Source organism: Dioscorea cayenensis, chromosome 26 (genome assembly GCF_009730915.1).
Source record: "Dioscorea cayenensis subsp. rotundata cultivar TDr96_F1 chromosome 26, TDr96_F1_v2_PseudoChromosome.rev07_lg8_w22 25.fasta, whole genome shotgun sequence".
NCBI lineage: Eukaryota > Viridiplantae > Streptophyta > Magnoliopsida > Dioscoreales > Dioscoreaceae > Dioscorea > Dioscorea cayenensis.
The window spans coordinates 1,089,896-1,106,803 of record NC_052496.1 but is presented as its reverse complement, the minus strand read 5'-3'; the positions used below and the strand labels follow the sequence as shown (position 1 = coordinate 1,106,803).

Below are 16,908 nucleotides of genomic sequence, written 5' to 3'. Positions count from 1 at the left end.
TAAACAATATAACTTCTAAGAATAGAATATGCACCGAAACCTTGGGGTGGCCTACTATTCCCAACTAAAAATGATTCCTTTAGATATAGTCAATTAGAAACATTCTTGGGGGCGAGTTTAACAGTGTCGTGAGATTCTATTTTGTGCTACGAGATATTCATTAAAAATCAAAATTATATTTTTTGAGAATATTAAAAGAAATTAAGAAAATGCATAGACGTAGAATAAATTCCTCAACACATATGTGCTCTCACTTTATAGGCTTTAAGGTTTAATACAAAGTCTCACCCAAAATGAACACATTATATAAAGAACCTAGTATCAATAGGTGAAAAGATCTTTGATTAAGTACAATATAATTCCTCAAATATTAATTTTAAATTTTTAAAAATAAAAAATTTAAAATATTTCGTTGGAAGTAAAAAATATTAGAGTTTAAAACTTTTTATTTCAAATATTAAATAATTAAAATGGTGGAGAAATTTATATTTATTTAAAATAATTGAGTTTGATTTAATTATTGTTTTTAAAAAAATAATTATTTGAAATTTATATATAAAAAAAAATTCAATATTATAATATTAAAATTAATAACAAATATTTACTATTAAACAATTTTTATATTTGCATTGGTAAATGGTATAAAGTTTAATTTATATGAGTAGAAGTATTTTAATAAAATGATAATTAGTTATATAAAACCTTACCCAAATATGTAATGTTATATTCCAACTAAATTACTCCTTTGTCAATCAAATAGAAATACTCTCATCAATATAATTTAAGAATCTTATTCTCAATAATTCTATTTTAAGTGACAATGTAAGATTCTGTAAACCAAACGATTCTTTAATGTGCTATTTTCTGAATCCTAAATTACAAAAAACCAAAAATATAGATGTATAATTAATTTTTAGTAACAAACAAAATTTGTGGAAGAATATAAATTGAAAATACAATTATTTTTTTATAGCTAAATATTTTATAATTTAATTCTAAAAAAGAGCCTTCTTGTTACCTATTATTGGGATTCCAAGTTAAGGGGCTTATGAAGTTTAGATTTCTAATATAGAAATTAAGAATTATGAAATCTCAAAAATATGGCCAAAAAATAGTTATACAATTTTATGGAAGAAAACACATGTTTCTAGAACACTGTTATATTCCCGCTTAGCTAAATTATTTAAAGTAAAGAATTTATTGTTCCATGCTAAACACTTAAAAATATTGATTTTTGGAAAGTAAAGTTCATTTCATTTGTAAAGCACGCCACAATATTTAAAAAATAATAATAAAACATAACTAATTAAAGAAAATGGAATTAGCACACCGCGGTACTGATTATGAACGTGTCCATATATAATTTCTTAGATTCTTTGAAAAGAAAAGAAAAGTATATTATATAAATATAAATAAATAAATAATACGAATGATTGAACACATTATTAGAATATTGTGGGAACAATATAAAAGGGGTGGAGCACTAGCGCTATCATTGGCCTTTGACTCTTATTAAGGCAAAGATAAAAAAAAATTGGAAAAGTCCATATTCCATAATGAGGATAGTCTTCAATTCAAAGCCAACACAACAAAGCATTTATAATCTCTCCTTGCAACAGACACAACGAGATTGTTTGAAATTTTATATTATATGATTATATCAAATAATGTTACCAAATTCTATATTTTTAAATAAAATAAATAAATCATATTTAATTAAGAAAAAAAATAATAAACCAAAAAAACTTTGGTCTAATGCTATTATTTTTCATTACAAAAATGTTTTATGACAATTTTCATTGCTCAATATTTAAAACTGTGTCTAAAAAAAATTTACTGTAAGAATGGATTTACAGTCTAATTTCTGTACTTACTCAATAGATGTGCATACACTAAACGATTAATTCTCAGGTGTTATGTATGCCATGACACATGATTTATCTATTTTATAAAAATAAAATAAAAATTGCACAAAAAAAAAATAAATATAACAATTTTTCCGGATACAAAATCCCAAAGTATCACAACAAAAATATGAAAAAAATACCAAAAAAACCTTTGCTAAACTTGGATATATAATATATAGCGGTCCAACCTAAATGTTCAATTGCAACTACGTTTGCTAAACTTCTCCAATAAAATAAAAATAAAAAAATAAAAAATAATTCTAGTGAGGTGTCCCACGGTTCATGCATCAATCCATGTCCCAAATTAAAGATGAAAGACGTTCTGCTTATCTTTCTATAATGGTCATTGCACTATCACCTTACGAGATATGGCATCATGGATTAAGTCATCTTTTGTTCCAGAAGTCCACCTCATATATTATTAATAATAAATTTGGCTTTCCTTTTTCCCACTTCCAATATCCTTGCAAATTGATGTCATGGGTTGAGTCAGCCTTGTCACTGTAAAATCACATGATGTATATATATATTACTATATATGATTTATAATTAACGCATAAACTTCGAGTCACGTGGTTATTCATAACACATACTCTATGAAGATCCGATGGTCAAAGTCAAAGGCTGCTCCTTGGCATGCAAGAAATATATTTTTTTTTCCGCCTAGTTAACCATCATTATTTTAGCACATCTTCTTATTTTAATTCGAAGTAGTTTATTCATTTTTTTCAAAAAAAAAAAAAAATTCTATTACCAACGCCTAATTAAAACTTTCCAATTCCACCATAATCTGATCATATCCTATTTTTGCCAATATTAAGATTATTACTTAAATTATCATTATTTGGAACTTTCTCTTGTAAAATGCTACATGTATATATATAGTATTTGTAAAATATATATATATGAAAAAAAATCAAGTAGATGGGAGAAAAATAAAGTAGGTGGTATTGAAATATGACAGTCAAAGAGGACTTGATAGTCAAATGTCAAATGTCAAAGAGGAGTTGCGGCTTGGGCTCCAATACAATGGTTGAGCCAACTCACGTGCACTCTTTTCTTCTCCAGTGGCCCTGTCTTGCACCTCTATTTAACTTTAAGCCCTCTTCTTCTTCTTTCATACAAGACAACTTTTTCTCTCAAGACATACATAACTAAGCAGAGAAGTAAGAAAGAGCCATATTGTTAGAATTCCTAATTGTTTTTGAACTAGCTAGCTAGCTTCACATATATATTTCCATGGATGGTAGTACTGGGGATGTGTACAGAGTGGGAAGCTTGAGGAGGAATAGCTCCATCTGGAGAAGTGGAGAAGATGTGTTCTCAAGGTCATCAAGAGATGAGGATGATGAAGAGGCTCTCAAATGGGCTGCTCTTGAGAAGCTGCCAACTTATGACAGGATACGAAAGGGTTTACTGACAATAGAAGAAGGGAAACACAAGGAAGTGGATGTTTTGAGCCTCGGTGTTCAAGAGAGAAAACAGTTGCTTGAGAGATTGATTAAAGTTGCAGAGGAGGACAATGAGAAGTTCTTGTTGAAGTTGAAGGATCGGATTGATCGGTTTGTAGATTTGTTTGGTTATACTTATATTAATGAGATCTAATTAAAAAGAATTCCTTTTTATTAATTAATTACATATTGTTGTTTTTATACGTAACGTAACGTAACGTAACGTAACCCCTGCAGCGTTGGGATTGAGCTTCCAACCATTGAAGTTCGTTATGAGCACCTTAACATTGAAGCAGAAGCATACGTGGGAAACAGAGGATTGCCAACGGTTCTTAACTCAGCCATTAATGTCTTGGAGGTATGTACTTTTTTATTTTCTCATGCATGACTGGGAAAATCTTGTTGTACGTTATTGAAATGATGGAATAAACTAAACTGGTTGTTTTGATTTTCATTTCCTGAACATAAAAAGGTGATTGCCAACAAGTTGCACATACTACCGAGCAGGAAGAGACCATTGTCCATTCTTCATGATGTTAGTGGAATCATCAAGCCACGCAGGTCTTTAATTTTTTTTATTTTTTATTTTATATTTTTTAGCATTTTTTCAAATTGAGAGATTAATAAGTAGGCATTCAAATCATGTGATTTTGTTTCTGATGTTTTTCTTGATTTGGAGATTTGCAGAATGACTCTGCTTTTAGGCCCTCCAGGCTCAGGGAAGACAACTTTGTTGTTGGCTTTGGCTGGGAAACTGAGTTCAGATCTGAAGGTGTTTTGTTTTGTAATTGATTTCTAAAAATCATCCACTAAAGTAATATGATGGACATCTGACAAATGGGAATTACTCTACTATTGAAATCAGGTTACCGGTAGTGTGGCATACAATGGTCACAGCATGAAAGAGTTTGTTCCTGGGAGAACAGCTGCTTATATTGGTCAATATGATCTGCATATTGGTGAGATGACAGTGCGTGAAACTCTGGCCTTCTCTGCAAGATGTCAGGGAGTTGGTACTCGACATGGTATACTTCTCTTCTGAAAACTGGAAATGTTTCGTCATTTGATGTTCCTCAAAGTTCATAAGTTGCCCCACCCATGAAGGCAGAACTTGTGAAATTTTGATGCCCATTAACAGATTTTAAGCCTTCAGCAGTTATAATTCCCTGAAATTGTGTCAAAGACTTCTGTTTGATAAAGAGAAAATATTGAGATTTGAGTTCTTCAGAATTAGCCATTCTGCTTTGAGGGATTTAGTTCTTTGTTGGTCTCCATTTCTTTCCATCTGCAAAATTTTAACTGCATTTCATGACTGCAGATATGTTGTCTGAATTAGTAAGAAGAGAGAAGCAAGCAAATATCAAACCTGATTCAGATCTTGATGTCTTCATGAAGGTAAAATAAATAAAAAACACTTGGTTTCAATCACCATAATCCTGTGGCACAAATGATTTAGAAATTCTTAATTTGGTATTGAGAACCTTTGTTTTCACACACTCAGGCAATAGGAACTGAAGGACAAGAGACTAGTGTGGTCACAGATTATATACTGAAGGTAAGTATAGTTTTCAAGACAAGCATTTGACACTATGCTCGTTAAAGAAAATACTAAATAGACAACATAAGCCCTGTTTTTTTTAAATGCAAACAGATTTTAGGATTGGAAGTCTGCGCCGATACTATGGTAGGAGATGACATGCTGAGAGGCATCTCTGGAGGACAAAGGAAGCGTGTCACTACAGGTGAATTGTAGCTATACTTGTAGTTTCTCTAGTGCTTGTCATAATCAATCTGTGGTTCAACACTAACATGCTACTCTTCATCTCCAACTCAAATACTGCAGGTGAGATGCTTGTCGGTCCAGCCAAAGTGTTGTTGATGGATGAGATATCCACTGGTCTAGATAGCTCCACAACCTTCCAAATTGTTGATTCACTCAGGCATTCCATTCACATTCTTGGTGGTACAGCAGTAATCTCATTGCTGCAACCTGCACCAGAGACGTATGACCTCTTTGACGATATAATTCTCCTCTCTGATGGGCAAGTTGTGTATCAAGGCCCCCGTGAACATGTGCTTGAGTTCTTCGAGTCCATGGGTTTCAGATGCCCTGAGAGGAAAGGTGTTGCTGACTTCTTGCAAGAAGTAGGTCCTCTGCAATACTCCCCTAGTATCCATTCAATGTAATATTACCTTCAATGTGGTTCTAATTTTTCTTGTCATTTTAAATCCACAGGTGACATCAAGAAAAGATCAGCAGCAGTATTGGGCACGTCATGAGGAACCTTATAGGTATGTGCCTGTGAGAGAATTTGCAGAGGCATTCCACTCATTTCATATTGGCACGAGCATGGGACATGAGCTCTTTGTCCCTTACGATAAGACCAAGAGCCACCCTGCTGCCCTGGCAACTTCAAAATTTGGTGTTGGCAAGATGGAACTACTGAAAGCTTGCATTTGGAGGGAACAATTGCTGATGAAGAGGAACTCATTTGTCTACATCTTCAAGGCAGTTCAGGTAAGAATGGAATCTTTCACTGGAGTACAAAATTTCAAATTCCATTAGCAAAAGCTGTGCTTTGAGCAAATTCATGCTTGTATTTTCAGCTTTGTGTTATGGCGTTCATCACAATGACACTCTTCTTCCGTACAAATATGCACCATGATACAGTAACTGATGGAGGAATTTACATGGGTGCACTCTTCTTCGGGATCCTCTCAATCATGTTCAATGGATTCTCAGAACTTGCCATGACCATAATGAAGCTTCCTGTTTTCTTCAAACAAAGAGATCTTCTCTTTTTCCCTGCATGGGCTTATGCATTGCCATCGTGGATTCTGAAGATACCCATCACATTTATGGAAGTTGGAGTCTGGGTGTTCACAACATACTATGTCATAGGATTTGATCCCAATGTTGGAAGGTGAGAAACCACTCTGACTTTAGTACTGCTGCAATTAGTTGCAGGGTGAAATTATTGTCAAGCCTCCAATTCTTGATTCAGTGAGACAATACCATGATTTTCTCAAATGCACTGCAGGCTATTCAAGCAATATCTGCTCCTCCTTTGCGTCCAGCAAATGGCATCTGCTTTATTTCGGTTCATTGCAGCGCTAGGTAGGAACATGATTGTTGCCAATACTTTTGGATCTTTTGCACTCCTTGTGCTAATGGTGCTGGGTGGATTCATCATTTCAAGAGGTATTTCTGATAGCCATCTCTCTGTTGTCAGCCATACAAACTTTGCTGCTCTTATTTTTCACAAATTAAAACTCTACTTGACCTTTAATTACTTTTAACTAACAGAGGACATAAAGAAATGGTGGATATGGGGTTACTGGATTTCACCCTTGATGTACTCACAAAATGCAATTACCACAAATGAATTTCTAGGGAAAAAGTGGAGACATGTAAGAGTGCTTATCATAAATTTATTTCCCCTACAAAAACAAATAATGCTAAGAAAAGAAAAACCATCAACTTATCATGCAATTAAGGAAGGAAAGGCTCTAGGGAAACAAAAACAGCTTACCATTCAAAATTGTAACAGATTTCTCCTGGATCAACGGAGCCGCTAGGAATAAGTGTCTTGGAGTCTCGTGGAGTATTTCCTGAGGCGAAATGGTACTGGATTGGTCTGGCTGCACTGATCGGATATGTCTTCTTGTTCAACATTCTTTTCACTGGGGCGCTCACCTATCTCCAGCGTGAGTAAAACTCTCCATTTGAATTTCTGAAATATTTTGACCATTTCAAGCATCAAACTTCTATTCTGAGCAATCTGTTCAATGTTTGCAGCATTTGGAAAATCTCAGCCAGCAATGTCTGAAGAAACCCTGAGAGAAAAAGAGGCAAATTTAACAGGGGCGCAAATTGAACTATCATCCCGAGGAAGGAGCACATCCAAGAGTACAGTACTAACTACTTTGATGCAAAGATTTCCATTGGCATTTCTTGAAGGTTTTTGCTAACCCTTTATTCCATAATTCCACTAGGTAGCATAGCTCAGGAAAGAAATAGCACAGCAGGCTCTAGACATGTTGTGGCTGATTCTAACCAGAGCCAAAAAGGGATGGTCCTTCCCTTTACACCTCTTTCTATCACCTTTGATGAAATACGATACTCTGTTGACATGCCACAGGTAAGCAACCTTAATAGAAAAGATATATCCATACTAAGTGATTTGAATATATCTCATCCAATAAGTAAATCATCTTGATGTACTTACAGGAAATGAAAGCGCAAGGTATTGTGGAAGACCGGCTAGAACTTCTTAAGGGAGTGAGTGGATCTTTTAGGCCAGGAGTGCTTACTGCTCTCATGGGTGTTAGTGGAGCTGGTAAGACTACACTCATGGATGTACTTGCTGGAAGGAAAACAGGTGGATATATCGAAGGAAACATAACCATATCTGGCTATCCAAAAAAGCAAGAAACTTTTGCCCGTGTATCAGGATATTGTGAACAAAATGATATCCACTCTCCTCATGTCACAGTTTATGAGAGTCTGGTATACTCTGCATGGCTTCGACTACCTCCAGAAGTTGATTCTGCAACAAGAACGGTAAGACGGGCAATATCACTCTCTGAACTTTGTGTTTGTTTTTATCAAACATATATTTTGCTAAAACTGAACAAGCTTTCTACGTAATGTAGATGTTCATTGATGAGGTGATGGACCTTGTGGAGCTGACACCTTTGAGAGACGCACTAGTTGGGTTGCCTGGTGTGAATGGTCTATCAACAGAGCAGCGCAAGAGGCTAACAATTGCTGTTGAGCTTGTTGCTAATCCTTCTATAATATTCATGGATGAGCCTACATCTGGACTTGACGCTAGGGCAGCAGCAATTGTTATGAGAACTGTAAGGAACACAGTGGATACCGGGAGGACTGTGGTGTGCACCATCCACCAGCCAAGCATAGACATATTTGAAGCATTTGATGAGGTGAGAGAAGTTTCAATTTACTAAGCTCCACAAGGGTGTTGCACCATTTAAGAAATAAGCATGCCTGAGTCTAATGTCCTTTTCTTTCAATTTGCAGCTCTTCCTAATGAAGCGAGGAGGGGAAGAGATATATGTTGGACCACTGGGGCACCATTCCCGTGATTTAATCAACTATTTTGAGGTGAGACGACAATAGGCAAAGAGGCAACTTAATAAACTGTTTCATCATATGCATTATGATTAAAACCAATATGCTTTCTTCTATCTATTAAGAGTGTTGAAGGAGTTAGAAAGATAAAAGATGGGTATAATCCAGCGACATGGATGTTGGAAGTGACCACATTGGCACAAGAACAACTATTGGGCATCAATTTCTCTGAGATATACAAGGACTCTGAACTTTTTAGGTGAGGATTCTAATTAGATTCCCTTAAATTAGTTTGAAAATGAGGTGACTGCCATATCACCCCTGTTATATTACCAAAATGCAGGAGGAATAAAGCATTGATTGCAGAGTTAAGCACACCACCTCCCGGTTCAAGCGATCTTCACTTCCCATCTCAGTATTCACAGAATTTCTTCACACAATGCATGGCTTGCCTATGGAAACAACATTTGTCGTACTGGAGAAATCCTCCCTACACTGCTGTTAGATTTTTCTTCACAACAATCATAGCCCTCTTGTTTGGAACAATATTTTGGGATCTAGGCACAAAAAAGTAAACTCCCTAACATTGCTTAGAAAATAACTAACATTTCCTCGTGTTTTCAGACTTGTGCACATATTGATATGTGGCATGCCACAGGAGCATTGACTTAACTATGTATGATTGTAGGGAAAAACGGCAGGATTTATTCAATGCTATGGGTTCTATGTATGCTGCTGTCCTATTCATTGGTGTGCAGAATTCTTCATCCGTCCAACCAGTTGTTTCCATTGAAAGAACAGTTTTCTACCGGGAGAGAGCAGCAGGGATGTACTCAGCTCTTCCCTATGCATTTGGACAGGTAAATAAAGCTATTGAAAGCAATTTAATTTATCATTTTCTATTCCCAGAAATCTTTATCTACATATATCTCTACACTCAGGGTAACTGGAACGCTTTGTAAAACTTATTTGCAGGTTGCAATTGAACTCCCATATATCTTAGTCCAGTCTTTGATATACGGTGTCTTAGTATATGCGATGATTGGATTTGAATGGACAGTCGCCAAATTCTTTTGGTACATGTTCTTCATGTATTTCACATTGCTATACTTCACATTTTATGGGATGATGGCGGTAGGGTTGACTCCAAACTACAACATCTCTTCCATTGTGTCATCTGCATTTTATGCAATATGGAATGTTTTCTCAGGATTTATCATTCCACGGCCAGTAAGTTCTACCCATCTAGGTCTTCTCATTTCATTCAAATTCTGTCCCTGATGCAACATGGTCATTGAACTAAAATGACTCATTTTTCTTTTGTTCTTTTTTCTTCTTCACAGAAAATTCCTATTTGGTGGAGATGGTACTATTGGATATGCCCCGTTTCATGGACTTTGTACGGATTGGTTGCTTCACAGTTTGGTGATATTGATGATCATAAACTCAGTGACACTGGAGAGGTCGTGTCAGAATTTCTTAGGAGCTACTTCGGATTCAAACACAGTTTTCTTGGAGTAGTTGCAGTGGTGGTTGTTGCATTTGCAGTACTTTTTGCTGTCTTGTTTGCCTTCTCTATTAAAATGTTGAACTTCCAAAGAAGATGAAGTTCCGGAAGTATTGGTATAGTTTTGTTAAAAAAAAAATTACAATCTAATAAATAATGTAATGGTCAGGCCTGAACAGGCCACCAATTGTTCCTTCCAAAAACTGAACCCTATGCTCAACTTGTCAACTTAGTTTTTTTATTTTTGTCATTTATATTCTATGATGATAATGCAAATAACCCTAATTTTGCACACAATCCTGATAAATCCTGGTAATGAACTCAATTCAATGAACATATTATAATAGAGGACAATAACGACAGAAAAAAAATGAGTCCCTTCTGCAAACATCAGAGGGAATAGCTTTCATAATATGCCAATATTTGGTGAAATGTTATCTATGACTTCAAAATCCTAACGAGTGATCCCATACATGACTATTTGTAGTAGGAGATAAGTGTAATTAAATAAAATACTGATAACTTTAAAAACAAAAACAAAGCAATTGAACATGAATTGCAATCTAGCTTTGCAAATCGGGTTGCCAACTTGGCTTTCTCTATAGCTTTTAGGGATTTAGGGTTTTAGAGTCCACAAAAACTAAAAATCCAAATTTTCATGTTTACAAATTACCCATAATTCTCTGAAAATGCATTTACAGAACAGACTTACAAAACAAACTGAAATCAAGAAGCAAGATCAAACTAGGGGCGTGGGCGTTGATAGAAACCAAGGCTGCAGTCTGCACAATTGGTTATCAAAGTAGAAATGCACAAATTAAGATAGAAAAAGCAATTAAAAGGAAAGAACATAACCATGTGGAAGAGCGTAGCATAGATGTTTGTAGAAATGCCCAAGAGGAGAGCCTGGAGAGGAGTTCAGGAACAAGCCAACCTGAGAAGTTGAGGGCCTTGTGCTCTTTGCTTGAGGTTTTCAAAAGGCTCTTTGAGTCGGAGAATATTGAGTCAGGTCCAACTTGTGCTTTTTGGTCACCCCTCCCCCCATAAAAGCTTTGGAAAATCATCAGTTTACCAAGATGGTTGGTGGGAAAATGTGGGAGGACATGACACTCCTCAACAAACAAATAACATTTTTAAATGATTTCCATTAAATCTTTACTGATGTTATTTAAATTAAATTTATTAAAAAAAAAGACATACTGGGGGTTTGAAAGCATTATCGTTATATATAATATTTATAATATATATATTTGACAAAATAGACAAATCACGTGCATACCACTATCTAGAATTGATTATTCTACTCCCACAGCCGAAGATTTTTTTTAACATAATTGCTTTCAATAGTGGAACTAGTCAGTAGTTTTAGACCAAAAAATCAAAACTCTTTGAAATATTGTACTATATTTTATTTTAAAAATTAGATAAATCATAAATTGATAAGAACTAAAAAGACAAATATAACACTAAAATCAATAACTATTTACCTATTGGCATCAAATTCTTTGGATTAAGTATTTGTCTCACTAAAAAATGGCTTCAAATCCTGACTCATATAAATAAATGTCACATGTGTTATAGAAATTTACTTTTCACATGTGCTCGACAAAAAAAATAATTGGATAGATCACGATTGATATTTTTACAAATTAGCAAAAATTAACTAGTAAACACGTAGCCATGCAGAGAGGATAGAGATGACAACCATCAGGTAATTAATATTGTATATATATACACACGTACATATACATATATTATTAGACAATTCTCGGCTATCCTTTTAAAAAAAATAAATAAATAGATAAATTGTTTTAAAATTATTTAAGAAATTTTAGTTCTTGGATATATTTTGATTATTTATATTGTGAAAAAAATAAAGAACAAAATAAATTCTAAAAGATTTTACCACCATCAGAATAATAAAATAATAAAAACTTTGGTATTTCATTTGTCCTCATCCTCACATATTGAGTGTTTAATTGTGAGATTTGCTTTATATTTTTATAAGAAAAATGACATTTTTTTTTTTGACACAGAACAATAAACGTCACGGTCCCCCCACTGAGGGAAGTCAAGGACAGGCGCCAGAGCATCGCTCCACAACACTCTCACCCAAGCACAAAGTATCGCGTTGAGCAAGGCTCGAACACGCGACCTCCATAAAATTCTTGGGGATTTGATACCACTGGACCATTAAAGAAAAAGGACATTTTTTTATGATTGAATAGTGAAATCAGCGACGAATGGGCGGAGACATGCGTCTCACTTTCGACCCAGATGGCCGGCCGGTTTTCGTGTCTTTGTGTCTCTCCCCGGCCCATTTTGTGGAGGATGGCGTGGAGGATGAAGAGGATGAGCTCGCTTCATCGTTGGACGCGCTGTTTGGGGAAGAGCAGGCTTCATCGGTGTCGGGCTTGGATGCTCTTCATAAGGTTGAAGATGGCGGAGGGAAGGACATCTTGGAGCTGGCTGTGGTTGTAGATGGTTTAGCTTTCTCTCATGGGAAGCGTGCGGCGGTGGAGCTTGGCTCCCACGAGGTGGGTTTGGAAGTGGGTCTAGTGGTGGATGTGGTGGAGCTTGGGCTCGCGTGGCGAGGCCCGGAGTCACGGGACTTTTAAGCCGGTGGTGGAGCGGGGCTCCCACATCTTGGACTCGAGGCTCGGAGACACGGTGGAGATCATGGCCACGGTTGAGCTTAGGCGTCCCGCCACGGTGGTTTGAGTGAACTTGGGATGATGGAGCTTGGCTATCGTAATAGTGGTTCACGCGGTGATGGGGCAAGAGGAGAATGCGACTCGTGCGGTGAAGGTTGAGATGTGCTTCCACACCGATGTGAGGATGGCAGGGGTGGAGCTTAGCTCCCCAGCCGTGATTCTGAGGCTAAATCGACGGAAGGAGGTTGAGAGTCGATAGCGATGGTGGAGTTGCGCTCCCTCACCGCGAAGAAGACAGGGGTGGAGATTAGCCGGATGGACAGCGTGGCGTTGGCTCAGGTGGCGTTGGTTGAATTGCATTCCCACGCAGCCATGAGGAAGACTGGGGTAGAGCTTGGCTCTCCCATTGTTGGAAAACAGGGTGCGGCTGAGCGTGGCTCCACTACTACCGGGCAGTTCTCCACTACCGCCGGGACGATGACGGTGCTCCAGTCATCGAGGTCATCACAGGTTTCCGGTGGCCGGATGGTCTTGAGGGGAAGAACCGTCGGGCGGGAGGCTTCTCGGACCGTTGAACTTCTGCGGATATGGACGGGAGGCTCGAGTAGACGACGTGTCTAGCATGGGATGGTTCGTGCGTTGGCCGAGGCATGTTGCAGATCTGCTGGCGCGTTTGGAGAGGGAATTCGGGCTGTGATGGCCGAGGTTTCGAGATGTGTGGACGTAGGTATTTTCCCCTCGGGAGTGGCGAGCAATCCCTCTTCGGTGTCACCATCTCATTGGTCTAAATACTTGGCTATTGGGCTCTCATTGGTTGGGGATCCTTTCGGGTTTAAATTGTTTTCAATGTGGACCATGTTATTAATGCTATGTGGGTGGGCGCCGGCGGTAATCCGATCGACTAGTTCGAGGGAATTCATATTGGATTTGGGCCGAATGGGCCCTATGTTGGTGTTTGCACTGGTTGGGGCCTTATTTTCATCTTTTGGTAGGCCCAAAAACAAGATTGTGTATCTGGAAGTCTTTGACACTAGCGTTTGTTGCTCTCTGGAGATGATAGAGCCTCATGTCCACATCCCCGGTGGTCGACAAATCAGTGTGAGAGGTCCGGAGCTTTTGGGGGAATAGGCTGATGCTCATCCACTTCTGCGGGAGTGATTTTCGTCGTCATCTTATCTTTTTTTATCTTATCTTTTCCTCTACCTCGTTGTTGCCGTGTTTGTTTGTGTTTTCCACATCTAGTGGATATTTTGTACTCTTTATCTTCTTTTTAATATTAGTGGTTTATCCACTTTTTTAAAAAAATAAAAAAAAAACATTTTAAAAACACGCTGATTGTTTATAAAACGACAGAAACTATCAAATTATAAGAAAAAGGACATTCTAGAATCAATGACTTTATGATTTATATCATTATTAAGTTGAAGCTTGACATGTCAATGTGAATCGTTTACAAAACAAAAAAAAATAAAAAATAAAAACGGAGTCAAACAAACTTCAATGCATCAACACTCAATTGGTGGCTGATAAATCCCAATTACCTATTTTGTAGTTACCAGAAGGTCTTTGGCTGGCTGAATATCAATAGCCCTGGAATAACTAGTCACAAGGTTTTGTAGCCTTTGAATTTTCAGCAACCTTTTTTTGAAAAGCCTCAGGCTGCTCTGCTACTCAAATTATATATTCTCACAAGTCACAATTTTGTTTGCATATATGTAACCTTCCAATTACTTTCATCACTTTGAATAAAATACTAACCTCCACCAACCAACACCTTTTTTTTCAAAGAAAAACTCGGATAAACTATATTTATTGGTATCACTAAACATTTGAAATTTGCAAGAGAAAATTGTATATATGTACACACAAATTAAATGCACTGGCGTGATCTTCTAGAAACCACCATCACACCATAAAAATCACAATACCCCTAAACATTGAAACATATCCAGCCCCAAAGTCTTCAACTCCTTCCAACTTTTTTTAATGTAGAATGAACAAACCATTCCCACATGCCATGCATGTGTAGATAATACATTAATATTTTAATTTATTTATATCTTGAGCTAAGATTTATATTTATTTTTTCATTAAAAATACAAACACTTACACAAAAACAAAAAAGATTTTGACTAAAAATAGTATCATTAACCATTCGAACCAAGTGATTTTAGTCAATAATAATAAATTCAATAATGTACAAATTATAAAAAAATTATTTTAATAATATAAAAAATAAATAAATTTAATTTTGATGATATTCTTATCTTATTACTAGTTTTGATTGTTTTATTATCATAGTTCAAAAAATATAAACTCTAAAAGACCAAAAATTGCAAACATATATAAATTCTTTGTCTTTGTCCCAAACCGGATAAATCATAGGATTATTAAATTTGGGAATGTTGGCTTTCATGGCTATCGAAAATTATACAATATTTCTCTTTTATGGTTTTTGTGATTTATCTTTTTTATTGAAATAAATAAATAAATAAATATTTCTCTTTGGTGCATTCTAGATAGGTTACCCGCAAATTATTGTGTTAACCACGTGCATGGATCCCGTAATGTTTCCTTTTATTTATTCGTTTTTAATTCCATTATATACAGGTTCATAGTACCCAGCAACTCAATTATTTAATAATAATAATAATAAATTAACCTTCTAGAAGTGATCTCCCCTCAAATAAATGAATGATGATAACGTGGCCCTCCTCCCCATAAGGTCTTCTCTTTCACGTAGAGCCGTGGGGGCCAGTCCCACTTTCTTATATATATATATCACTGTACATCTAGATAGACGAAGACTAAATTAATCCAAAGTTTTGGACCAAGAAAACAGTTTTGATTTAAGATAACTTAAAAACATTCATGCCTAACAACAAACACCGAAGACATTCTAATCTGAAAGAGGTTTCCAATTAATTTGTCAACAACCCAAGTTTTAAATTTTTCATCTGTGAAGTTGTTTGGTTTCACTGTCAAATGTATATTAAATCCTTGATTATTTTTTTTTAAAGTAAAATTGTATGTTTATTTGTCTCCATCATGGTTGGTTTTCTCTTCATGGTTAGGACCTCTTTTTTTTGTGAGCTTGATCTCATGTCTTGTGATTTGTTTAAACTAATTTTTTTAACCCAAAGCCTCTGACCTCTCATGAGAGCAAATTCTACTTTACTGTGAAAGAGATGGTCAAATGTGATTGATATCTGTGATATTATTGTTATTAACAAAAAAAAGTTATTATTTATTTATTATGTTTTTGACAAATGCTGCATGCATGCGAAGATTTTCACACAAGCCCAAAATTAAATTGTTCGATCAATGTGCACACCTACCGATAAGGGTTTGGATTTGCACACAAATCAAAAATTAATTGTTTTAACAATTTTTTCTTTGTTGATTTTTTTTTTTTCCATTTGAATAAAATATGTGATTTATCTACTTTATTAAAAATTAAATAAATAAACAAACAAACACATATGCATGAGACAATGAAACAATTTTTATCCCTGTTTTGTTGGTTATTGTGTTTTTTTTTATTTTTGTTCCACTCTTCGTGGCTTGTTGTTTGTCCCTCGTTCTGAGGGTTAGTAGTACTTTTTGCCTTTAATTGAAGTGGTTTATCCACTTTTTAAAAAAATATATATATATGAAACAATTTAAAAAAAATGAAGAGCAAAATTGGGATACACGCTGTAACTGTAAAAAGTCATTAAATAACCCGATAAATACTCAATGACAGGTGTGGGCAAAAGACATAGTTTTCAGGAAAAAATTACTAGAGGAGAGTCATTTGTCCATGGTACACTGACTGCTCTATTAATTTTAGGTTTCAAAGGTTATTGATGAGATTGTGATTGAAGAATGAAGATGGACTCGTACACAAAAAGCTTGATAATAATTTGAAATTTTCATTTTATATAGAATAACTTTTGGAGATAAATCACTCAATATGCACATTTTAAATTTTTAACTATATTTAAGAAGAGGGTCAACTCCTTTATTGTTTTTTACATAGTTAATCACACTTACTCTATTACAATAATAGCATGATGATATAATATTTTTATTTATGAGTACACTTCTTATAAATTGAGTTAAGGTTGAAGTAAATAAATCATCATTGTCCAACTGCCAAATAAAATACCAATTTTTTTTTTTAAAAGGTGGATAAACCACTTCAAATTAAAAAAGCGATTTTAACTTCTTTTGTAATTAAGATCATGACTATTTATCAAAGTTGAAAAATATATAACTATTTATAAATATCTGGGACATTAGTCTATTAAAA

The 16,908-nt window shown here is 35.4% G+C and overlaps 1 protein-coding gene and 1 long non-coding RNA gene across 4 annotated transcripts; one reads left to right on the top strand and one right to left on the bottom strand.

Moving 5' to 3' along the window:
- The first annotated feature begins 3,024 nt into the window (after positions 1–3,024).
- LOC120253169 (ABC transporter G family member 35-like) lies at positions 3,025–10,210 on the top strand. 2 transcript variants are annotated; one of them, XM_039261488.1, is made up of 24 exons: positions 3,025–3,469; positions 3,596–3,716; positions 3,831–3,919; positions 4,046–4,130; positions 4,224–4,383; positions 4,677–4,753; positions 4,860–4,913; positions 5,010–5,100; positions 5,202–5,503; positions 5,595–5,876; positions 5,966–6,282; positions 6,400–6,560; positions 6,666–6,769; positions 6,910–7,066; positions 7,158–7,268; positions 7,355–7,500; positions 7,590–7,922; positions 8,015–8,305; positions 8,403–8,486; positions 8,579–8,712; positions 8,797–9,024; positions 9,142–9,313; positions 9,429–9,683; positions 9,797–10,210. In XM_039261488.1, exons 1-24 carry the CDS (start codon positions 3,147–3,149, stop codon positions 10,058–10,060), a joined length of 4,341 nt encoding a protein of 1,446 aa, XP_039117422.1. In that variant the 5' UTR covers positions 3,025–3,146; the 3' UTR covers positions 10,061–10,210. The 2 variants fall into 2 exon arrangements, with proteins under 2 accessions (XP_039117422.1, XP_039117423.1); XM_039261489.1 differs by having other exon boundaries at positions 5,010–5,103; positions 5,172–5,503.
- LOC120253170 lies at positions 6,442–11,050 on the bottom strand. Of its 2 annotated transcripts, XR_005534213.1 has the most exons (4): positions 7,588–7,692; positions 7,282–7,483; positions 6,892–7,195; positions 6,442–6,581 (listed from the first exon to the last, which is right to left on the bottom strand). It is a non-coding gene; the product is annotated as an uncharacterized LOC120253170 (long non-coding RNA). The 2 variants fall into 2 exon arrangements; XR_005534214.1 differs by lacking the exons at positions 7,282–7,483; positions 7,588–7,692 and adding an exon at positions 10,816–11,050.
- Positions 11,051–16,908: the final 5,858 nt, after the last annotated feature.